We start from the raw sequence: 25,416 nt of genomic DNA on the forward strand, positions 1-25,416 counted from the left end.
AGCCTGACCTCTCCCCTGGGTGAGCAGATTTTGGCGGCTCAATCTGGTGCTCCCTCTGGGAGACCCAACGGCAGATGTTTTGTGCCTGAGGAGTTGCGCACTCGGTTGTTGCGAACCTACCATAACTCCAAGGCCGCGGGGCATCCTGGAAAGAATCAGCTGTCCTGGGCTGTTTCACGTCTGTTCTGGTGGCCTTCTCTACGTTCCGACATCGCCGCATATGTAGCGGCATGCTCCGTTTGTGCCCAGAGTAAGTCCCCTCGGCACCTTCCGTTGGGCCTTTTGCAACCCATAGCCACCGGGGAGCGCCCATGGTCACACCTGGGGATGGATTTCATTGTGGACCTCCCTGCATCCCGAGGCCATACGGTCATTCTCATGATTGTGGATCGGTTTTCCAAAATGTGCCACTGTGTTCCTCTCAAGAAGTTACCCTCTGCACAAGAGTTGGCCACGATTTTCGCCAGGGAGGTCTTCCGGTTGCACGGTTTGCCCAAGGAGATTGTGTCGGATCGGGGGAGTCAGTTTGTGTCCAGGTTCTGGCGCGCCTTTTGCTCCCAGTTGGGGATTCATCTCTCTTTCTCCTCGGCCTACCACCCTCAGTCCAATGGGGCCGCAGAACGATCCAATCAGGCCTTGGAGCAATTCCTTCGTTGCTATGTCTCCGATCACCAAGACAATTGGGTTGACCTCCTGCCTTGGGCTGAGTTTGCCAGGAACACGGCGGTGAACTCTTCCTCTGGGACGTCTCCCTTCATGGCCAATTATGGGTTCCAACCTGCCGTGTTACCGGAGGTATTCTCTCCCCAGGATATTCCGGCGGTGGAGGATCACCTTTCCGTCCTACGTGCTTCTTGGGTACAGATCCAGAGGTCCCTTGAGGTATCTGCGCAGCGCCAGAGACTCCAGGCTGATCGCAGACGAGCGCCCGCTCCTTCCTACCAGGTCGGAGACCGTGTATGGTTGTCCACCCGCAACCTCAACCTTCGAGTGCCCACTCCCAAGCTGGCGCCTCGCTTTGTTGGTCCCTTCCGAGTGCTTCGCAGGGTAAACCCGGTAGCCTATGCCCTTGCGCTTCCTCCCGGCATGCGGATCTCCAACGTGTTTCATGTCTCCCTGTTGAAGCCATTGGTGTGTAATCGTTTCACTTCCTCGGTTCCTCGGCCTCGTCCGGTCCAAGTGGGCAATCGTGAGGAGTATGAGGTGAGCAATATCCTGGACTCACGCCTGGTCCGCGGTCGGTTGCAGTTTTTGGTCCATTGGCGTGGTTATGGTCCAGAGGAGCGTTCCTGGGTTCCCTCCGCAGATGTCCATGCTCCTGCCTTGCTCCGAGCCTTCCACGCACGCTTCCCTCAGAAACCGTTCCTTACTCCGCAGAGGAGGGGCCCTTGAGGGGGAGGTACTGTCATGGTCTTACCTTCTGCTGTTCTCCTTCGTTTGACATGTGCTGGCGGCCATCTTGGTTTCTGGGTTTCTTGTAGCCTCCCACCCTGCGGCTTCTCCTTCCCACTGGGAGGAGCTGGATGCCTAGCTCATATATATAGGAGGTCTGTGGCTTCAGTTCCTTGCTTGGTCCTCCTGTGTGCACATGCTTCTAAGACTGCTGCTGCTTCTGGTTCCTGATCCTGGCCTCGTCTGACTACCCCGCTGGTTCCTGATCCTGGCTTCGTCTGACTACCCTTCTGGTTCCTGATCCTGGCTTCGTCTGACTACCCCTCTGGTTCCTGACCCCTGGCTTCGCAAGACCCTGCTCCGGTTTAGCCATCCGTTTGGACTTTTGCTTACAGCTTGATTTGCAATAAAGCCTTCTTATTTCCACGTATCTCTTGTTGTACGTCTGGTTCATGGTTCCTTGACAATTATGTATTGTAAGTTATAATCTATTAATTAATTAAAAAGCACTGGCAAGCAGGATAACCCCATTAATTCAGGCTTACTGTCTGGAAGGGTTGATCAGTTATGGCATTCCTAAGAGAAAAGTATTTTATTCTTTAGAGGCCTGAGGGGGTGGGCTATAGCCCCTTGGTGCACATCAACTCCTGAGTTTTCCAATGCTGATCATTCCCCCTCCCCTTGATGACAGGTCCAGGCATAAGCATTCTCTTGCCTGGCCTTGCAAATGTGTGCTCAGTTTCTGTGCATGTGCACTAGCCAGCAGGATTAACCCTACTAATTCAGGCATACTGCCTAGTAGGGTTGATCAGTTATGGCATTCCCGAGGGAAACGTCTTTTATTCCTCAGAGGCCTGAGGGCTGGGCCATTCCCCCTCCCCTTGACCGACAGGGCCAAGCATTCTCTTGCCTGGCCTTGCAAATGTGTGTTCAGTTTCTGAGCATGTGTAGTACATCTGCTTTAGTTAACCCCAGTTACATGACGTGTTAAAGCCATTCTTTACAAATACTTATGACTATTTCACTAGCTGTTATTACTCACCAGAAAATGACCCACCAGACTGTTGGCTCCAGGTGTGTAAATACGTTCTCTCTCTTCAATCTTTCCTCTGGACAATCTGTACTTTATTACAACAAAGGGGCCATTTATTATATTGATTTATTGTTTACAGCAGAATATGCCATGCAATGTGTTGAGATCATTGTGTTCCCTCTTAGGACGCTTTCAGTGGATTGGTTGGGCCGCTTGTGATTTGCAAGAAATTCTTCCTTCCAATTAGCTTGTACAAGAAAACAATCTTGCGATTTGCTCTTCTTTTTATGGTGTTTGATGAAAATGAATCCTGGTATCTAGAAGAAAATATTAAAACATATTCTCTGCATCCAGAGGAAGTGAAGAAAGACGATGAAGACTTTATTGAAAGCAACAAGATGCATGGTATGTTACTGTCCTAATACAGTGTGGTCAGTACAGTCTCCCTACCCTTCATTTCAATTGATTACATGACTTATATTTCAGGTATTAATGGTAAACTGTATGGAAACTTACATGGCCTTACTATGCACGTTGGTGACCACGTAAACTGGCACCTTATTGGCCTTGGGAATGAAGTGGATATACACACAGTGCATTTTCATGCACACAGCTTTAAATACGTGGTAATTTTTTTTTTAATTATATACGTTCCTATGTTTTAAATATGCCTTTATTTTTATGCTATAAACAATATCAGGTCAAGCATGATAAAATCATTTCCACTCGGGGTAGACTAAACCGTTGGAACCGTTTGTAAAGCCTTTAAACACGATGTGTGTTAGTGGCCCAGCACAGTCCTGTCAACAGTCCCAGCAAGGGGCCCCAGGATAGTCCAACATAAGTAAATCTTCATAGTATATTATTTCAGTAATGCATCTGCAGCATGTGTGCTCCAAAAACATATCCCAAAGAAAACAACAACAAAATATATACAGTATAAGATTTGTTTACTCTCATACACTTTGCTGGTACCATATTTCAATGATGTTTTTCAACACGAAAATCCACACAGAAAATCGTGCATAATCCACATCATGTGCAGGCGGCCTAAAAGTTTATTGTTGCCCGTACTGCTCATGTATCCATGTTGCCTCAACAGCTATATGTGTGCCTTGTTAAAAAAGGCAAGCGGGCTGGTGTACGTGGAAGCATTACCAGACCTTGCCAGAATCAACATGGTTTTCTGGCCACTAGATTGACAGAGGAGGTATCAAGCATCAACACTGGGCTCTGCATACTGGCAGGTACTGTGGGGCTGTGCTTTGTGCCTGAACCATGAGAGATGGTGGCACCAGAAGGTTAAAAGGTGTAGAAAATGGTCTAAAGGTAAGCCAGCAAGGAAGCTGTCTTACATTTAGACTGGCTCTGGATACGCCGACGTTATGTAGAGGCTGGCAGCTCTTGATAACTTTACAGGCCAGATATAGGGGTTATTAAGACCAGCGTCTAAGGCTACCTTCATACCAGCATTTTTGCTAGATCCATCATGGATCAGCAAAAATGCTTCCATCATGATAATACAACCGTCTGCATCCATTTGTATTATCTCTAAAATGGCGGATCAGTCTCTAAAACCATTGTAAGTCAGTGGGGGACCGATCCGTTTTCTTTTGAGTCCGAGAAAACAGATCTGCCACCAGATGATCTCAATAGCGGAAAGGGAAAGCGCAGATGTGAATGTAGCCTAAAATGCTGGTCTTAATAAATGACCCCCATGGTCTGAAGCAGGGTCTACCAACCATAGTACTGATGTCCTTATATGTGGCTGAGACCATTCTGTTTGGACCCTGCAAACTCAAGGGCCCGGGTGAAACCATAATCTCTGTGCCACCTATAAGTATGCACCTGAGCAAAGGAGTCATACATTAAAAGATCCTTATACGTTAGTCTCAATGAGAGCATATGGAAATAAAACACGAACATATGTCTTCCAAAGAAAAGAAATGACTACGTGGTCTATTACCTACATGAATATATCACTCATCAACCACTAATTCTGACAATTCTCACTTTTAGCAGAGTGATGTTTATAAATCAGATGTATTCGATCTTTTCCCGGGAACATTTCAGACAGTTGATATGATTGCAAAGAACCCAGGAACATGGCTGCTTCATTGTCATGTGACTGACCACATACATGGTGGAATGGAGGCTGTGTACACAGTATTGGAAAGTAAGTGATCATCATCTTGGTTGGGTATGTTCAGCTTGGTCACCTCAGCTGTGGTAGTGTCCAGTAGTTGCAGATATGATATCCTTGTAATGCAGACATCTCATGTTTGGGGTACAGCATATTACTTTTGTAAAGCTGCTTACTGACTGATAAACTGCTACCGTCAAACCACATTTATTACAGTCTTAAAGGGCCAATCATACATCTTACTTGGCTAAAACTGACTTTAGCCATATGTGAAAGTGGAGTGAGCTGTCAGAGTAATGATAAATCTGGCCCTTAGTGTCTTAGAACCTTTTTCCATCTTGTATGGCAAAAGGGTGTGGCTTATTATCTTTTGGGAGACACCTATGTCATTTCCCATCAAAAAATTACTTGCTGGTTGAATAAAAGTAACTTTAAGTCAAAATTTGCCAAGGGTATGAATAATTATGGGCAGCACTGTAGATTTATCATTGAAACTTTTTTTTTAAGTCACAATCTGACTCCAGGAGGAGGGTGGAGCAGGAAAACTGGAGGAGCTTCTCTCAAATAACTGACATTTGATAAATGTGGCATAACGTACTCAACACAGACTCAAGCAAAACTGACTTTAAATATTTCCCTCATGATAAATTTCCCCCTAAGTTCCCCTGAAATCTCCTTCTGGAGTGAGATTTGAATTTTTTTGGACTCAATGATAAATCTGGAGTGAAACTCTTTAACATGGCTAATCACACCCACTTTTCCACCCATATTACAAAACTGGAGTGAGTGGTGTAAAACTGCAAAAAGACGTAAAATTTTGCGCAAGTGAGTAAAATGCTGCAAACTTTTGCACAAGCGCGTAAACTTTGCGCAAGGCAGTGCAAAAACATTGCAAAAGCCCTATTTTGCCACTTTTTGACGCCAGAATTCTGGAGTGAAGGTGTGATAAATCAGGGCCTTAGGCCTCCTGCACACGAACATAGGTGTTCCGTTCCGTGCATTGGGGACCGCAATTTGCGGTCCTCAATACATGGAGAACCTTTGTGCGGCCTCCGGGACGGATGCAGACCCATTCAACTTGAATGGGTCTGTGATCTGCCCGTTCCGCAAAAAGCTAGAGCAAGTTATATATTTTTGCGGAAAGGAAATACGGAACGGAACCCCACAGAAGCACTCCGTAGTGCTTCCGTAGGGTTCCGTTCCGTTCCGCACTGTTCCGCATTTCCAGATTTGCGGACCCTTTTAAGTCAATGGGTCCGTATCTGTGATGTGGAATGCACATGGAACGGTGTCCGTTTATTGCGGATCCGCATATGCGGTCTGCAATATGGAAAAGGAACACCTACGTTCGTGTTCAGGAGGCCTTAGACTGTATTAGTAAATGTATCCCATCAGCTACTACCAAAAGGCTATTTTGTGGTGTCTTTTTTCATCCTTCAATGTTATTGAGGTAGGAAATCGGAGCTATTCCATGCACTGGAAAAATCCCAAGTGGCAGGTGAGCTGAAGTTCCTTACTGTTTGTGTGTGAAGGAACCCCTAGGCCTTGTGCACACTGCCATATTATAGAACTATTGTTCCATATTATTTAGATGTTCTCCTCTAGAAGTGGGGAGAATACAGTGCTGCACGAGGGAACCATTTGGCTGCAAATAGATTGCCTACACCTCAATCATATGGGCCCGTGTGGGCCCTTTGTGCCACTGTACAGGCTCCATGAAGTAGGAGTTCAAGGGATTGATATAGCCGACATATCCTCAGGATGGGTCATTAATATCCCATTGGTAAGGATCCAACATCCTGCTCCCCACACCAGTGCAGGGACTAGCTCTTGAATGAAGCAAGAAGCACAGCTCTGTTCAAATTGAGGCTGCAGTAACCCAGCATGGCCACTACACTTTGAATGGTGCTGTGCTTCTGTTCCATTCAAAGCGCTAGTCCCAGCACCGGAGGCCGCAAGAAACAGCTCTTCGTAGGGAAGCAGAGTGTCGAGCCCTCACTGACCGGATATTGATCACCTATCCTGAGAGTAGGTCATATATATAAATAAATAAAAAACTCTTGGGATGTCACTTTAGGTTTAATTTTGCACAATGGTTTGAAGTTGGCAAGGACATAATGTTGCTGCGAGAACATAACTTAATTACTGCAAGGAATCCAAAACCAGTGTGATCGCATAACATAACAGATGCACATATCATATTTCTTTGATGTGATCTTGGCGTTATTAATACGCACTCTTCTTATATTCCTATACAGAACAAGATACTTTACTTCATAAACTTATTAATCGACTTCGTGGAGCCTCTACGCTTGCAAAAAAGGACACAGCTTGAGCAAATTTGAAGGACAAATATATAATCGTCATATCAAATATTGCTAGTTGTGAAAAAACACATTAAAAGTCATCTTTCATAATTCTCAGAGCAAATTGTGTTGCTGTGTTTTTATGGACGGCGTGCAAAAAGATTTTTGTCAACCACACGAGTGAATAAGCAACATTAGAAGTTATATACATCTTATAAGACTGCCCATCCAATTTTGCCCTTACAGAATAGAGAAGAGTCGGAGACAAGTATGAAGCCAATTATTAAATAATAGCATTTCCCTATGCGCTTAATACGCAGAAAATGCACAAAAGAAAAAACCTCCCTTCATCTCCTCCATTACCTTATTTCTAATACTTCTGTGTGTGGATAGACATATACTGAACTGACTGATTGCGACTGTATTGTTGGTACAATAATTTAACACTTAGACACAGTTTTAATTTTGCCCAGGGTCATACTTAGTGTAAAACCGGCCCTGCAAACTAAACACCGTATGCAATAAATAGGTACATTGTCTGGGCAGTCTATGCATTATTTATCAGGCTGTTTTATGCCTCCATTTATCTGGGTACCATGTAGCATTCTTCTTGTGCATTGTTTGTCCGATAAAACCCAAGGTGAACGATGACTTTGCTTATCTGGGCAACAAGAGATGATATTTCACCATAATATTTATCCTGGCACATTACGTACACGCAGTGGCAAACATAGAGACGTAAGGGCCCCATAGCAAGGATCAAGCCAGGCCCCCCACACAGGACCCTTGGGCCATTTTTCCACTGCCTCATTTGCTAAAAGTTGTTCCTTTAGGCCTCATGCACACGACAGTATTTTTTCACGGTCCGCAAAACGGGGTTCCGTTGTTCCGTGATCCGTGTCCGTTTTTTCTTCCGTGTGTCTTCCTTGATTTTTGGAGGATCACCAGACCAGAAAAGTGAAAAAAAAAATCTAAGTCAAGTTTGCCTTGCAAATGATAGAAAAAAAAACGGACACGCATCACGGACGAGGATGAAAATCTTGTGTGCATCCGTGTTTTTTCACAGACCCATTGACTTGAATGGGTCCGCGAACCGTTGTCCGTGAAAAAAATAGGACAGGTCTTATTTTTTTTACGGACTGAAAACACGGATCACGGACGCGGATGACAAACGGTGCATTATCCGAGTTTTCAACGGACCCATTGAAAGTCAATTCGGTCCGCAGAAAATCACAGAAAACGGAACAACGGACACGGAACACAACAACGGTCAGTGTGCATGAGGCCTTAGGCTGAGTTCACACGGGCAAGATTTCCGCGCGGGTGCAATGCGGGAGGTGAACGCATTGCACGCGCACTGACTCTTAACCCATTCATTTCTATGGGGCTGTGCACATGAGCTGTGATTTTCACGCATCACTTATGCGTTGCGTGAAAATCGCAGCATGCTCTATATTGTGCGTTTATGACATAGAAGTGAATGGGGCTGAGTGAAAATCGCAAGCATCCGCAATCAAGTACGGATGCGGTGCGATTTTCACGCATAGTTGCTAAGATGACAGTATTATGTATTATGGTTAATTATGGTTATAAGGGAAAATAATAGCATTCTTTAAAGGGAGTCTGTCACCACATTTTAGCATGTTAGACCGTTAAAATAGGGTTATGTGATCCAGCCAGAACATAAAAACGATACCTTTGTGGTAGAAAACGGACTTTTCTTTTTGCCGAAAATGAAGTTATAAGATTATGTTCTGAGCCCTCTCAAGTGCCCAGGGCGGTCTCTCAATCCTCGGAGACCCAGGCAGGCACCTCCTAAACGGCTGATAACTCCGCCCTCCGTGCGCCTCTGCCCGCCCGTTTACTCCCCTCCCCTGTCCCTTTCCACTGCGGCTGTGCGGTACAAATCGTGGACATATGGATGATAAAGAAGAGGGTCCTCCAATCAGCACTCAGAGAGACAGCACAAACACTGCCTTTTGCCCTGGCAAACTTGGCCCAACCATGTTTTCCATGGACAGATATTAATTTAAATGACTGACATTTAGTAGTAAATTTCCCCTGCAGGGTTAATGTAAGACTGTCCGGATCCACCGACAGTATCAGCTGATCTCCAGGTGTTTATGGAGCTATACACAGGATCAGCCGAAGCCATGCCAGTGTTGTATTGTTGACACAACCTCTTCAATATACCTCTGATGTGTAAACCAGGAAAGATCCAATAAAACTGTACGGCTATCACGAGAAAGTTACTGGACATTCCTGTTACTTATATTTCATAGCAGATACGGGCTTTACTATGACAGGCATTATCTGCTGAGCTGTGGAAGAATACAAGCTGCTGTAAATTGTGGCCCGCGTTCTGCTGACAGAATCACAAGGCAGAGGAATCTGATTGCTATTTATATATCAACCTATCACTACTGCTTGTAAAAGGGGCGATTTTGCCAAAATAGAGATGAGCGAATTAGTTGAAGTTCATTTCGGGTTCCGATTCGCCAATTTTTAAAAAAAGTTTTGTACGAGTACAATCAATTCTACCCTAATCAAATGTGCTCCAATTGCATTGGCATATAACACTCTCTGGTCTTCTAGGATTTTCTCAGCAATATACAGTTGCAAGAAAAAGTATGTGAACCCTTTGGAATGATATGGATTTCTGCACAAATTGGTCATAAAATGTGATCTGATCTTCATCTAAGTCACAACAATAGACAATCACAGTCTGCTTAAACTAATAACACACAAAGAATTAAATGTTACCATGTTTTTATTGAACACACCATGTAAACATTCACAGTGCAGGTGGAAAAACTATGTGAACCCCCTAGACTAATGACATCTCCAAGAGCTAATTGGAGTGAGATGTCAGTCAACTGGAGTCCAATCAATGAGATGAGATTGGAGATGTTGGTTACAGCTGCCCTGCCCTATAAAAAAAAAAACACACACCAGTTCTGGGTTTGCTTTTCACAAGAAGCATTGCCTGATGTGAATGATGCCTCTCACAAAAGAGCTCTCAGAAGACCTACGATTCAGAATTGTTGACTTGCATAAAGCTGGAAAGGGTTATAAAAAGTATCTCCAAAAGCCTTGCTGTTCATTAGTCCACAGTAAGACAAATTGTCTAGAAATGGAGAAAATACAGCACTGCTGCTGCTCTCCCTAGGAGTGGCCGTCCTGTAAAGATGACTGCAAGAGCACAGTGCAGACTGCTCAATGAGGTGAAGAAAAATCCTAGTGTCAGTAAAGACTTACAAAAGTCTCTGGCATATGCTAACATCCCTGTTAGCGAATCTACGATATGGAAAAAAACTAAACAAGAATGGATTTCATGGGAGGATACCACAGAGGAAGCCACTGCTGTCCAAAAAAAACATTGCTGCATGTTTACAGTTTGCACAAGAGCACCTGGATGTTCCACAGCAGTACTGGCAAAATATTCTGAGGACAGATGAAACCAAAGTTGAGTTGTTTGGAAGAAACACACAACACGATGTGTGGAGAAAAAGAGGCACAGCACACCAACATCAAAACCTCATCCCAACTGTGAAGTATGGTGCTGGGGGCATCATGGTTTGGGGCTGCTTTGCTGCGTCAGGGCCTGGACGGATTGCCATCAGCGAAGGAAAAATGAATTCCCAAGTTCATCAAGACATTTTGCAGGAGAACTTAAGGCCATCTGTCCACCAGCTGAAGCTCAACAGAAGATGGGTGTTGCAACAGGACAACGACTCAAAGCATAGAAGTAAATCAACAACAGAATGGTATAAACAGAAGAAAATACGCCTTCTGGAGTGGCCCAGTCAGAGTCCTGACCTCAACCCGATTGAGATGCTGTGGCATGACCTCAAGAAAGCGATTCACACCAGACATCCCAAGAATATTGCTGAACTGAAACAGTTCCGTAAAGAGGAATGGTCAAGAATTACTCCTGACTGTTGTGCACGTCTGATCTGCAACTACAGGAAACGTTTGGTTGAAGTTATTGCTGCCAAAGGAGGTTCAACCAGTTATTAAATCCAAGGGTTCACATACTTTTTCCACCTGCACTGTGAATGTTTACATGGTGTGTTCAATAAAAACATGGTAACATTTAATTCTGTGTGTGTTATTAGTTTAAGCAGACTGTGATTGTCTATTGTTGTGACTTAGATGAAGATCAGATCACATTTTATGACCAATTTGTGCAGAAATCCATATCATTCCAAAGGGTTCACATACTTTTTCTTGCAACTGTATATGCGTTCTCTGGGGGGGTTCTCATTCTCATTATGGAGAGTGCCTAGTATGCAGAGTATTGTGGGCCAGGCAAAGTCCTCTAGGTTTCTGAGAAAAATATTCAAATTAGCTTTCCTAAGCATATCTGATACTAGCAGATGTAAGATGCGCTAATTTTCATATATATATTCACAGAAACCCAGAGGAGTGCTAACCCTCCATAAGGAGAAATAGCACCCCAACCAAGGTCTCTTTGCTCAGTTCTACTAACGAGTAGTTACCCAGAAAGAGCTAGGTACCTAGAATGAGACACTCAGTTTTCCTTCCTTTTTGGAAAGAAGACTAGCTTGCATGTCTCTTTCCCAGAGAAGCATTATGTGGGGATGCAAGCTAAATAAAGATAAAATATCTTATCGTAAATCTTATTACAATCCAAACTTTTTGGGGAAATTCCATATGAATTCCGAACCAGCAGAATCAATTCGCTTATCCTAATGCCAAATGCATTCGGCATATACAGCTCCCTAATCACTGCATCATGAAAGGTCAACCTGTTCTTCATGTACAGATAAAACGTCATATAGCCATTTCATGTTGTTGCATCATTTATTGGACACGGCAGGTTTTGGAAGGCTGTGTGTGCTGATCCACCAAAATGCAAAAAAAGAGTTTGGAGCTTAAGCCACAAGTTTTCTTTTGCTTTGGATTACAAGGTAAGGCAAGAAAAATTCAGCATTTCCATCATCAGGCAACAGGTTCAGGAAGTCTTGAAGGTCAAGTTCCATGGCGATCACATCTAAAGTGTCTAAAATGAGACAAACATAGAAAATAGCCGGTTTACAACAATACATAACAGTGGACCGCAGTTTATATACATTAGAGGTCTATAATTAACATATCATTGATACCCTTATCGATTTTTGAGATATGTCTCCGGTTTCTCCACATATAGGGGGGACGGACTTAGACCCTAAAGAATAAGTATTAGTATCTTGCCCATCGATTGATGTGTGTAAAGATGCGGTTCAAAGACCGGAACCCGAAGCTGATAACTTCCGGTGGCATGCGGTTCACCATGCGTGCCATTAACCGGAAGTGACGTATCACAACTCTGCATGCGTGTCACAAGCCGGAAATGCCTGGCTTCTCGGCGTCCGGAAGCAACAGTAAGACCGGTGCTTATAAGCTGAGCACTGGCAACAAGTAAACCGGCCACATCTGCTCTCTCCTATGAAGTTTATTAAAATAAGACAGTGGGATTGCCCTGCACAGTGAGTAAACTGGATGAGAACCTATAGTTGTCTTGCCAGGATCTGTATCGATTTTTCTCTTTCCTGTTTATCCTTTTACAGGCTATCTACTGGCAGGACCTAGTATCTTTACACTCCCACTGATCAACAATAGGAGCTAAGTATCAGATATTCATATTCTCTATATCACTGTTTGCATTAATTTTTGCCCTACAAAATAGGGTTGTCTATCACCCCCTGATGATCTGCCGGGCGCAGATGAAACGCGTCGGGGTCGTTTCATTATAATTTTCCCAATCTGTTATCATTTGTATAGGTAGGGCGTTCTTAGGTTAACTTTAGTCATAGGCACGGGGACAGGGTATCTCTACCATATGGGGATATCCCTGGGCTGAGGGCCTAGCTTGTCAGGGACATCTAGGGAAAGCGATTTCCCTCCCGTCTGATAACCCATAATTCCTGTCCTTAGATCTAATACCTAGTTGACCGTAGACTCTCTCTTTATCAGGTTATTTTAATCATATTGTGGCATCCAAATCTAAGTAGGAGCTTCTGTAAAAAAGACTTAAAACCAAATAGTTTTGAGTCTTGATCACTAAATGAGCAGCATTCTGCTCCATCTACCCAATTATGTACAATAAAGGTATTGTTTTTACGAGCACGCTATATTCTTCTAGATACGCTTAATTCTAAAGACGTGTTGACTATCCAATATATCATACTTATTTTCTTTTTAAACATAGAAATCTGCATAATTCTCAGATCTGTTAAAATGTTACTTAGTGACAGCACATTTCATGTAATCCATCAACACGGACTGTACTCTCTGATGCCAAAAAAGCAGGGGTCCCCAACCTACTTGCAGCGGCTCTAGAAGCTTTATATTTTTCTGTAGTGCAGGGTAAGGTTGCCTGATGGGAGCGGAGGATATTAAAGGCTATAGTGGTGCAGCAGCTGCTTCCTCACTGCAGCCCCAGTCGTCTATGAGGCCGTATGTTCGTGAGGATGTCCCCTTTGCCCCACCAGGCTCCCTGCTGTAGGGCAAGTCCATAGTTTGTGGCTAGGACAGAAATGGGTCTCCTCGTTTTTCGAAACCTGCCCTCCTCCATGATCTCCTCCAATGAGGCAAAGAGAGCCGTTCACAAGCAGACGGAGGAGGACAAGTAATAGGCTGTGTGAAGAGCCTTGCTTTTGTTTTAGGCTATGTCCACGCTTAGCAAGTTGTCTCTACAAAAAAATGCCTGAAGTGGGCAGGTTTTTGTGGTAGTAACGTTGGCGGTGTTGCAGCGGATCTCCTGTCGGTATCAACCTCTGCATTAGAAAGGCTCAGCCACAAAGTATAAATGCTGCGGATTCTGTGCAGTCTCATTTACAGTAGCAGCAATAATATTTCAGAAATCTCATGCACCGCATGCGCTGCAGAAAAAAACTGCAGTGTAAACCAACTAGCACTGCAGATTAAATCTGCAACAGATCAGATCAATGATGCGGGAGTTACCTGCGGTAAAGCAGCAGAAGCCCTGCTGTGAGCCCACCAACTATGCTGCAATGCTGGTGGTTTTTGGCCAAATTTGATGTGGAATTTCTGCTATAGAAAATCTGCAGTGGACTCTCTACGTGTGAACATAGCCCAATGTCTCAAAGCAGTGAGTAAAACCTGAATAAATTGACATGCTGTGGATTTATAACCTGAAGAGCAAGTCAATTTATGCTGCAGGTTTTCTCTGAAATCTAATCCACTTCACTGCTACTGTAAACTGCTACATATGCAATTCTGCTACCAAGAATCTGTCACGTGTAGCCGTCACTTAGCTGTTTGTAACTATTTCCCGCTGTTTCCTATATGGTTTCTACGATATCTTTGTGTTGAATGTGGCTCGCGATCATCTCTCGGCACTGAATGTGGCTCTCAGCGTAAGAAAAGTTGGGGACCACTGCAGTAGAGGTCATCACCTAAAACTGGGCATTTTACATAAAAATTTAAATGGGTTCTTCAGATTCTTAGAAATGGTCATCAATATTAGATCGGTAGGGGGTATAACTCCCAGCACCTCAACTGATCAGTTGTTTTTAGTAGCCATCAGTGCTGGAAACAAACCAGTGGACGGAGCCAAAAGCAGAAGGTAGTGGCTGAGCTACTGAACGTCTACTCAGCAGAAACAGGAGCTAAGATGCAGTATGCTAGTATGACCACCACAGTAGATGGAGTCTTTTGCTTCTGGTTTTGTCCTCCAGGTGACAAAAACAGCTGATTAGTGGGGGAGCCAGAAGTTGGACCACTACTGATCTGATATTGATGATCTATCCTGACCATAGGTTATCAATATCTAGAAACTGGATCATTGTTTCGTGAATCCATGATTGATGGCCCCATCTGCTTTCATCTAAGTGGGCCACCAGCTTAGATGACTACCCAGCACATAGTCCACAGCAGTAATCTAAGACAATCCCCTCTGCTGATGACACTGGTCACGGGACCAACAAGGGTTGACATAGACAGGATGTCCATCATGCTGATAAAATCAGAACTGCTGCATCTGACAGCCGAGTGAAGTGTCTCAGACACAGCACACATATAGGGTAGTCTGAAAGCTCGTGGCCATCTTAGAAGAAAGCAGAAGGCACAGGAAACTGCAGATCTGTGGCACATGACGGACAATTACCAAGTACATTTTTATACATTTTCCAGGTTATGGTAAAGTTTGATGTAAAATATTGGATAACAAAATATGCTTTAAAGCCATTCAGATCCCCACCATAATAACAGCAGTGGCATTAAAGAGAAGCCATCACCAGGACAGGCTGGCTTTAGTTCAGTAAATCTGTATAATGTCCCACTACACTCATTAAAAAGTCCATCAAGGGGGCCACCAGAGGGCACGGCTATATGTGGCATGCAACTTTTCACACCCCTATTGGTCACCTCAAAGTTTAGTTATTGTTTTATTTGGCAGTGAGCGTCTGTAAATGTCAATCCTGTCCAAACTACTTCTAGTTCAAACCAAACAATTAGATTTATGACTTTTGGCCTCAAACTACTTTAGTTCAAGACTGAAAAAGCACATGGTGCTAAATTATAAAGAAACCCTTGTCAAATTTGAGCTTCAGGAGGTATGTAGGTTACTTTAGTAAATTCTTAAAGGCCTTGTACACCTTCTTGCCCCTTTTTTTTTTTTCAGACCCCTGCTAATGTGATTGGACCCAAAGTAGTAAGCATACTAAACTGATCCCCACTGCTGGGTTCCTGCTCCAGTGACCACCATTGTGTGTCACTGGTTCCATAGGTAACTGCTTCAACATTCTTGAACCAGCGTCACATGATGGGGACCCAACGCGGGCCGTGCGTCACATGACTGCTGCAGCCAATGACTGCGGTGGTGATGTATCACCCATGTGTCACATGACACATGGGTCAGTCACATGACCCTCATCAACCAGGATGTTGATGCAGGTACCAGCAGCGTATGAGGGGAACCAACTGAGCTGGAACCCAGTGGCAAGAGTCAGGTAAGAATGCACACCACTGTGGGTCTGGCCATGCTGGGGGGGTCTGAAAAAAGGGCAAGAAAGCTGTACAACCCCTTTTAAAGGTTGCAACCATAATTCTAGCTCAGTTCCCCAGTGTCAAGATTAGATTTAAAAAGGACCTTTCATGCGATTTTATTAAGGGAGATATATACCGGTACCTTCGCTGATGCTGCCACCCTGCTTGATTTTTTAAATTATGCCTCTTATGCCCTGCCGGATTTCTCCCACTCAGTATGCTAAGGGTCCATTCACACGTCCGTGGTGTATTGCGGATCCGCAATACACCGGGCCGCACATGGCCGGCACTAAATAGAGAAGTCCTATTCTTGTCCGCAGCTGCGGACAAGAATAGGACATGCTCTATTTTCTTGCAGAGCTGCGGACAGGAAGTTCGGGCCCGCGCTCCGTAAATGCAGAGAGCACATAGTGTGCTCTCCGCAACCATTCCGACCCCATAGAGAATGAATGGGTCCGCACCCATTCCTCACAATTGCAAAACGGATGCGGACCACACTTGTGGACGTGTGAATGGAGCCTAATACTGAGCATTGGAACAGGGAGGAGGAAACGCCAGGGTTTGTCAATGGGCGTCACCTTCTCTCTGGCTGTAGCGCTGTCCAATCACAGTGCAGAGCGTCACAGCCAGGAAGGTAAAGGTATATACCTCCCTTAATAAAAATCGCATGAAAGGTCCTCTTTAACAATGCAAACCTTTACCTTTTAAAGAAGAAATAAATACTTCATCAGTGTTTTCACCGCCTCGAACCTTATTACAGAGTTCAGGTAATAACTTGTTCCACCACAGGGCCTGAAAATAAAAAATAAACTAACATTGTAACACATTTAGGTTTTATAATGCTGCATTGAATATCGTATTATAAAGCTGCTTTGAAAATATTTCCTTATTTTTTTTTTTAGCTTCGTACGCAAATTGTTATCACTCAGATCAGTTCCTGTACCCAAGGGAATCCCATTCTAATTTCCTTAAAGGGGTTATGATTGATGTAAACAATGAAAATCAGACATAATAATGACAATCCCATTCTTACAAAGCTAAAACCAGCCCTGTACCTCATAAAATCCAGAGATCTCCCCATTCATTGCTCAGCTAGATTATCTTCAGACTCAGGGGACGTGTTCTTTCTCCGCAGGTGTGTCCTTTCTGCTGCAGCTCTATCCCTATCACAGCTCAGGAACGTGTCCTTTTGCTGTAACTGTCATAGCTTCTAACAGTAGATAGGGGCACAGCCTTCTCCGTGCTTAACAAGTACAGTGCCGTACATTGTATAGCAGCTCTGCTTGGTATCGTAGTCTCATTCCCTTCTATGGGGCTGAGTGTGATACCAAGTACATCCGCTATACAATGTACGGCGCTGAACTTGGTAAGCACGGAGAAGGCTGCGGATCAGACCACCATCAATCAGATACTGATAGGTCATCAGTATCAAAATCCCTTTAAGTAACAATGTTCAGTAATTTTCCAATACACAATTAATTATTTTTGTACCAATTTTAAAACTTTGTATAAACAAATAGTACTGGTGAATATAAGAAACTTTGTAACATTACAAATAATATTAGAAAAATGCCCTTTATCCATTTATCAACTCTCTGCTAAATCCGGTTTGAGAGACCAGATGGACTGTCTGCTCACTGAAGGATCAGACTGCAACTGCCTATAGAAGTTTATAGAAAGAAGAGGTGTGAGCTGGTGGAGGGAGAAAGAGGCTTTTTTTTCTCTGATGATATATATTACAAACTTATTTTCAAAATGCCACATAACAGAATGTACAATGTACTGTGCCCCTTATTAAAAGAAAAAAAAAACATCAAGTCGTGTCATTGAGCTATCTAGCCATCAAGTGTAATCAATATGGCGCCTTCTGTTGTCAGAGCCACCGATATTGATGGAAATGATGGCACAGCAGGGCTCTGACTTCCATTTCACATCTCAGATGCTTGTTACAGAATCATATAAAAGATTCAGCTCAGAGAGTTCATGAGCCCAGACTAAACTGTGAATTGTGTTACATGCTACATGTATAGTGGTTGTAATGGCGATTGATAAAGAAAATACATTCAAGCAATGATCAGTCTTACCTGGCTTCCATCTGTTATTTCATGTTTTGCATACAATGTGACAGCCTCGGGACACCGATCTAGCAGTCTCTCTATGGAGCCCTCGTAATTCAGGAGTCGTGTTGCACAAATGATGTGAATGCTCAAATATGAATTATTACTGTCTGGTATGGAGTCCAGAAATGGAAGAAATGAAACGATATCCAGTGACGGTCCACAGAGGAGACACTAAATGCAGACAGGAGACAAGCACACCATTGGTAATGAATCACAGTATTACTAATTTTGGATCTAGCCCTTCCTTATCCTTCAAGTCTAAATGGCAAATATGAGAAGCAGCAATAGCAGCATCATTAGTAGGAGAAAACAGTCTGGGTAGATGTTTAAAGGAGTCTGAAGCACTGCCAATAGCATCAATTATTGCTTGCACATGTTAGCCTGAAATACACTTGTACCTCACACCAAAGGGTGAAATATACCAGCAATTTGTCATCGATTACAATGGGAAATCAGCAGCATATATTTTCATACTGCTAATTTGACATCCCCATTATATGAAAAAATAAAAAAAAATAAAAAAAAAATAAAACAGTCAATGCGAGTCAAAAATATGTCAAAATGCACATACAAAATTGAAAAAACACTTTGCAGGTGTAGCTGATGCTTATTTTGTTGGAAAACTGCATCGTATTTTCACCCTCTAACGAAATGTGTGAACAGCCCCTTAATGTGGAACACGTCAGCAAAAACAGTGCAGCAGTTTTACTGACGTGCTTCACAACAAAGTAGTAAGTGATCGCTCTGGTTCTGCTTTGGACTCTTTTGCACTATAAGTAGGAGCAAGATGCAAGGAAAAAAAATACAAAGTAAGGGGTCATTTACTATCAGAAATACACCTATATTAAGTGTATTTCTATCATAGCTTGCGGCACAAAGGTTATTTGCGCCATAATCTGATGCCAGGTCTAAAGAGTGGGCGTGGCATGGAAGGGACGTTTTCTACGTCTGCTTTAGGCCTCATGCACACAAACGTATTTTCTTTACGTGTCCGTTCCAGGGGTTTTGTGGACAGTATACGGAACCATTCATTTCAATAGGTTCGCAAAAAAACAAACAAAAAAAAACACAGAAGGTACTGCGTGTGCATTCCGTTTTCGTATGTCCGTATTTTCATTCCGCAAAAAAATAGAACATGTCTTATTATTGTCCGCATTACGGACAAGGATAGTACTGTTCTATTAGGGGCCAGCTGTTCCGTTCCTCAAAATACGGAATGCACACGGAAGTCATCCGTATTGTTTGCGGACCGCAAAATGCATACGGCCTTAGGAGTAGAAAATGGTCTAAATGTAAGCCAGCATGGAGGCTGGCTTACATTTAGACCAGCAGTGGATACGCCAAAGTTATGTAGAGGCGGGTGCTCTGCAAAACTTTGGCAGATCCACTGCCAGCTAAAGGGCTTATTAAGACCAGCATCTAAAACGCCTGTCTTAATAAATGACCTTCTAAGACCGCATCAATCCGCTCCCGGGATCATCCATACTGGTCTATTGTTATAGTAACAGTAAATGTGGATGAGGACTAGGGAGTCCTTCTGTCACAAGCCATACCTGTAACTTCATCAAGTCTCCACAGGCTGCACATGACACGGGCTCTGAAGACACCATCTTTGTTATCCAAGGACTGATCACTCCAAAGTGGCTGCAGGAGTTCCTCTAAAAAAGATGTCATTTATTAAGATAGCTGAGCCATAAAACAGCCATGTGATAGCATCCAGGTGGTGGAACTGCACGCACATAGGTAGAGACACCTACCAGATCCTCGGGGCTCTTGAGAGATTGGACACATGCATGTTGTGGTTTGCATATTCTGCACACATAGTGAGACGTGAGCTTGAACAGTATGTCTTGTAGGATAGATTCTGGAGGATATGAGGAGAGACGAGCTTCCCAAAAATCTACAAGCATTTGTGGATTATCATCTTCGCCAGTCTTGTTACATAAAGCCTATGGGGAAATGACAACCCGTTTACTTACAGAGGTTTTCCAACCTCAAGGTCTGTGGCATATTCCAGGATATCCTGCAAATGTCACACTATACTTTGTGCAGAGGTCGCACTACGTTTTTTCCAGAAGAGTAAAAATACTCCTGATAACAATTTTGAGGAGTATTTTTAGCCGAGGCGGAGTACAAAAGTTGCAGTAATTCAAATACATAATACGTAGACCTACACTTGTTCACATCTGTGTTGGAGGCTCCGTTTGTGGCATCTGTTGCAGATTCTGTCAAAAAGACAGGACAAAATAGCCTCGCATGTAGGACTTTTTGTCTGGTAAACAGACAGCATCCCAAATGGAAACTGAACGGACGATCCGTTATTTTCGTTGTTCTGCTCATCTAATGGAGCAGAAGAACAGAAATAAATAGCGGTGGTGTGAACATGCCCTCCTGTCAGCTTCTCCAATATACAGTCCCATGTAAATAACCACCCCCTCCCGTCAGCTTCGCCAACATACAGTCCCATGTAAATTACATTGCTCCCTTCCCTTCTGTATAGGGTTAAAAGGGTATTCCAGTTGGTAAAAGTTATCCCCTATCCATTTATTTCTATGGGAGTTCCAGAGATAGGAGAGCGCTGTACTCTGCATGTGCGACTGGCCGCTCCAGTCATTTCAAGGGAGCTACAGAGGGTACAGGGCCCCTGTTTTCGTGATCGGTGGGGGTCCCTGCTGTAGGGCCTCCACAATCTAATAGATGTCCCCTATTAGTAACATTTACTAACTGGAATACCCCTTTAATAAGCTCCTGGCGGGTTTGGCTTGAATGAACCACAGGCTATTACAGCCAAGTGATAAAGTACAGTGCAATATAGTGTATCTTGGCTGTAATAACCTGCATGCATTCACTCCATTCCACCCCAGGGGCTTAGAACCCCCAGACAAACATTATAAAGAAACTACATTTTTGTGACACATAAGGACACTAAAGTCTACTGCCCAGAAAGGCCGCTTACCCTGGCGGGCACCTCCCAGTGAAAATCACGCACCTCTGCAGTCTACCTCCACATCTTCAAAGCGGTGCGCCGAATGGTCCGGCATCTCACCCAATCAGACCAATAACAAAGCTCCTTGCAGTAAGGAGCTTTGTTATTGGTTATTTCAGGCACAGGCAGCATCGCTTACTGCTCTGATGAATGGCAGAAAACGTGTAAGGCGTATTGGTACACCTTAGACTTTTTTCAGGGAGTAAAATGTCCTGACTTTGTGTATCAATGCTTAGAAGACACAGCTCCGATAACTGCATCAGTGCGTCCACCTGGAAGTAACGAAGAAGGTTCCCATTGAATGGCTGCCTCAGCACCTGTAGTGCCCAGCGTGCAGCAGTGCCTCTCCATACTCAGATCGAGCAGTACGGACAGTCCCTGCAAACTGGTGACATTTCGCATAGTGAAGGTTCAGAGATACTGTGGCCCAGAGTTACTAATGTGTTCACACCTAAAATCTGTCTAAAAAGCGGTGCAAACTGCTGCAGTTTTGCACAACTAGGGTTTCTATGCTTCTTTCTCGTATTCTCAAAAGGGTGTCGCTAATTGGAAGGGGTGTAGCTTTCAATGAATTAAAGGGGTGTGGGCCAAAAATGCACTATTTTGAGACAAATCACAGTTCAGCCATAAAATTCTGTCTCAAAGTAAGCCAACCAATAGTAAGTATAGAGTCAAAGAAAAGTGGCTTTTCCCGCACCACATTTATCCATCCTGAGCCCCTGTGATAAACATGCAGCAGGTCTACACAGCCTGAGAATCGGGTGGATTATCGCCATATTGATTGAAGATCTTGCACGAAATTCCGTGTGTGGTGACGTATAACGTCACCACGCCGGCCGCACGAGATTTCGTGCCAGATCTTCAATCTAGATGGCGGTGGCTGGCCCGTCACGAGCAAATGGATGTGGTAAGTATGACGGGGAGCAGTGCACCCACCCACTTACAAAGAAAAAGCGCAAAGCAAATTGTTTTTGTAAAATTCGGGGAAGCAGCCGAATTGAATTTTTGAATACTTTGTCCAACACATATTCATAACCAGAGATATTTATCATATAGTAACAGTCACAGAACAGGACAAGTGGCAGTAATTCCACTGGAAACAGTCCCAGAAAGCCTCTCCCTTGTTCAGCTTGGAATTGCTGATAACAGAGAACTAAGGGGGAGCTTTCTGCATTGCCGAAGGCGCCTAATTTATGAAGAAGCCCAAATTAAATCTCCCCCTATGTTTTATCATGCAGTATCATTAACATAATCAAGAACAGAACCTTAAAGAAGGACTCCGCTTCCTTCAGATTAATTTTACTGTTTTCATGAAAAGTCACCAGAACGGCTACAAGTAGTCCAGGAAGTGTGTCCCGGAAGTGAAACGCCATCTTCGTGGGTATAATCTCTCTGTCTCTACGAGTGAAGATAAGCCTTGGTTCATCCAGGAATCCGTACAACAGCTGCATCTGCAAATACAATAATTGTAACCTGATCAGTCAAACATCTACTGGGCAAAGCACGCAAATTTTCTATTTTTTTTCTAAATATATTTTTGCCACATAATATGTCCCCCAAGGGATCATAAAAAGCTTACCCGTCCTGCTCCTGCTAAAGTGCGGAAGCAGGAGTTGTAATGCTCTGTCGTGCGGCGCTCATGGAAAAAAGCTTCTGTCCAGCAGGATGGGGGCCTCAAATTCTGGTTCTGGGGGCCGCATGCGGCCCGCGGGTTGTGCATCCCTGCTCTAGACCATACCTTATGGGTTTACCTGGACAAGGTGCTGAGGGAGTTCGTTGTGTCCCTCCCAGCATATACGAGGGACACAATGGACTTCCTCAACAAAATTGATGCTCTCGTTCTTGATTCTGACTGTATCCTATGTAGCATTGATGTTGAGTCATTATATAGTTCAATTCCTCATCAGCATGGCTGATGGGCTCAGGGGGATGGCTATGGGGAGCCCATGTGCCCCCACATATGCCAATCTCTTCCTGGGCTGGTGGGAAGATACACACGTCTTTCCAGATCATGATGTCTGGTGGTCCAGAAATATCCAATTCTGGACCCGTTATATCGACGACGTGTTCGTTGTCTGGAAAGGAGACTCTAATGAACTTAAGCGTTTTGTTACTGATCTCAACAAAAATGAAATTGGACTCCATTTTACCTACGAACAAAATCCGTCCAGCATTACATTTTTGGACGTTATGGTAACAATAGGCGGGGACCATTTATCTACCAATCTATATAGGAAGACAACAGCAACTAACTCGCTCCTTCACTGGAGCAGTTACCATCCTACCTCCCTTAAACAGGGTATTCCGAGAGGACAATATCTTCGGGCACGGAGGAACTGCTCCAGTGATGAAGCTTTCTTTAGAGAGGCTAGGGCCCCCCAGGACAGATTTGTTGCCAGAGGATACCCACGACCAGTGCTCAAGGATGCTTTTAAACATGCACGGTCCAGAGTACGTAGTGACTTACTCATTCCAAAAATGAGGAAAATGGACAGCCCCCAGCCGATGAGAATTATATCCAATTTTGATACCGCTAACCAAGATGTCAAGAAAATTTTAAATAAGTACTGGCCTATCCTGAAAATGGACCCTGACCTCTCTGAAGTTGATACTGAACGTCCATCCGTCTCTTATAGACGGGGAAGAAGTCTCAGGGATCGGCTGGTGGCTAGTCATTTTACACCACCCGTGAAAGAGGGTACCTGGCTTGACCGACGGCCGATTGGTGTCCATAAATGTGGCGGGTGCAAGGCATGTGAATTTTTGAATACAGCCAAACAGATCACTGGATCAACTTCTGGTCAGACCTTCCAGATACGTGATTTTATCAATTGTAGATCTAAGGGCCTAGTATATCTTTGTCAGTGCACTTGTCCTCTGGACTATGTCGGTAAGACAGTCAGAGAATTCAGAAGGAGAATTCTCGAACATATCAATGATGTTAAAAATAAGGAGGTAACCCCGATTGCGACACATGTGAATGATGTTCATGATGGTGACCCTAGGTCCCTCCGCTTTACGGCGCTTGAATTGGTACATCCATCTCCCCGTGGGGGTGATTGGGATAGGAGGATCCTACAAAAGGAAAGTGAATGGATCCACAGACTCCGGTCCCAATCCCCCCAGGGTCTCAATGAAAGACTCACATTTTCATGCTTTTTGTGACCCAGGTGGCCAATTGGCCTCCAGGCCTATCCCTGATATATTCCTATATTCCCCTTTCCTATCCCCTTACCCTTTACCCCCTCCCCTTCTCTCCCCTGCTACATATGGGCTTGTTTGACCTTTTGGTCCCTTAGACTGTGCCTGGTGCGTGAAGCACCTAAACTCTGCTATCATAATAGTGATTATTTATAGTTTCACTTATTTAGTTATAATATGTATCAACCATTCTATCATTTTTTCGCGATTTTTAATTTGTCTTATAAGTATATCATTATAATCATTGTCCCCTGTAGAGACCCCTTATCTTTTATCCATAATTAGGGGCTATATCAGGGTTTTGCATTATATATATACATATATATTTAATTGAACTATCCCCCTCCTCTTTGAGGCTCAGTAGTATTGTAACCATAGTGGGTTCATTGAAGTCCTGCCGATTAGCGTTCCACCCTGGAACGCATGTCCACCAGCGATGACGTCCAATTCGGACGCCACACACAGGATCCATGTACTCAGCACTGCGATGCATTCCACTCTGGAACGCAGGGCCCGTGACATCATATCCGGGCGACGCGGCCGGAAGTAGACAGTGCGAACGCGCGCCCTTTCAGCCTTAATCCCTACCGCACCATGAGGGGGCTGTCTATACACCCTAGCCCCTACACAGGGGCTAGCCATTATCCTTAATTGGGAGGGGCTGACTATAATAGGGGGCTGTCCACTGAGGTGTATTGTTGGACCCTTGGAGAAGTGACCTGCATCTGTCATGGGAGGATGAGTTGGATATAGGCACCAACAGTAAGTAACCCTGGCTACCACATTGATATATGTGTGGTTTGCCACTGTGGTTTTAAAGGGGGCACACGCCTCATTATATGCTTTTGTTATATAGGTTACGCAAGATGATCAGTCTCTTTATCTTGAGCGACTATCTAAATTGATCCAGCACGTATTGTAAGGTATGCCCATTCCCTTTATCTAGGCTACAGTATGTGGGTCCTATTAAGCATTTTCTTCTATTGACTGGCCACTACATTGTGTTTCAGCTTATCGTTGTCAGTGATATCTATGTATACTGGACTCTGTGAACACCAGAGGTCTATGGGAATATTAACTTAAGGTTAATCATGGCCTTTTGTCAGACCTAACGTGGCGGTATATATATATTGAACTTCCTCTGGACACAGTGAGTGACTCTCTTGAATGAGACCTTTGCTGGTGGTGGTCCCTCACATAATTTATCTCGGTGTCTGGAT

General features: G+C 44.0%; 2 protein-coding genes across 2 annotated transcripts in view; one reads left to right on the plus strand and one right to left on the minus strand.

Moving 5' to 3' along the window:
* The window catches only part of LOC122934276 (ceruloplasmin-like), a 42,017-nt gene extending 35,024 nt beyond the window's left edge, over nt 1-6,993 (plus strand). The window contains exons 8-11 of the mRNA XM_044289622.1: nt 2,611-2,830; nt 2,912-3,051; nt 4,445-4,601; nt 6,827-6,993. Of these exons, the coding sequence (XP_044145557.1) occupies nt 2,611-2,830; nt 2,912-3,051; nt 4,445-4,601; nt 6,827-6,903 (594 nt within the window). The 3' untranslated portion in view covers nt 6,904-6,993. The remainder of the gene's footprint in view (nt 1-2,610; nt 2,831-2,911; nt 3,052-4,444; nt 4,602-6,826) is intronic.
* Nucleotides 6,994-11,682: 4,689 nt separating this feature from the next.
* The window catches only part of HPS3 (HPS3 biogenesis of lysosomal organelles complex 2 subunit 1), a 69,662-nt gene continuing 55,928 nt past the window's right edge, over nt 11,683-25,416 (minus strand). The window contains exons 13-18 of the mRNA XM_044290986.1: nt 22,261-22,446; nt 19,767-19,958; nt 19,563-19,667; nt 17,974-18,180; nt 16,591-16,681; nt 11,683-11,900 (exon numbers count right to left, since the gene is read on the minus strand). Of these exons, the coding sequence (XP_044146921.1) occupies nt 11,773-11,900; nt 16,591-16,681; nt 17,974-18,180; nt 19,563-19,667; nt 19,767-19,958; nt 22,261-22,446 (909 nt within the window). The 3' untranslated portion in view covers nt 11,683-11,772. The remainder of the gene's footprint in view (nt 11,901-16,590; nt 16,682-17,973; nt 18,181-19,562; nt 19,668-19,766; nt 19,959-22,260; nt 22,447-25,416) is intronic.

This window comes from Bufo gargarizans, chromosome 4 (assembly GCF_014858855.1).
Source record: "Bufo gargarizans isolate SCDJY-AF-19 chromosome 4, ASM1485885v1, whole genome shotgun sequence".
NCBI classification, from domain to species: Eukaryota; Metazoa; Chordata; class Amphibia; order Anura; family Bufonidae; genus Bufo; species Bufo gargarizans.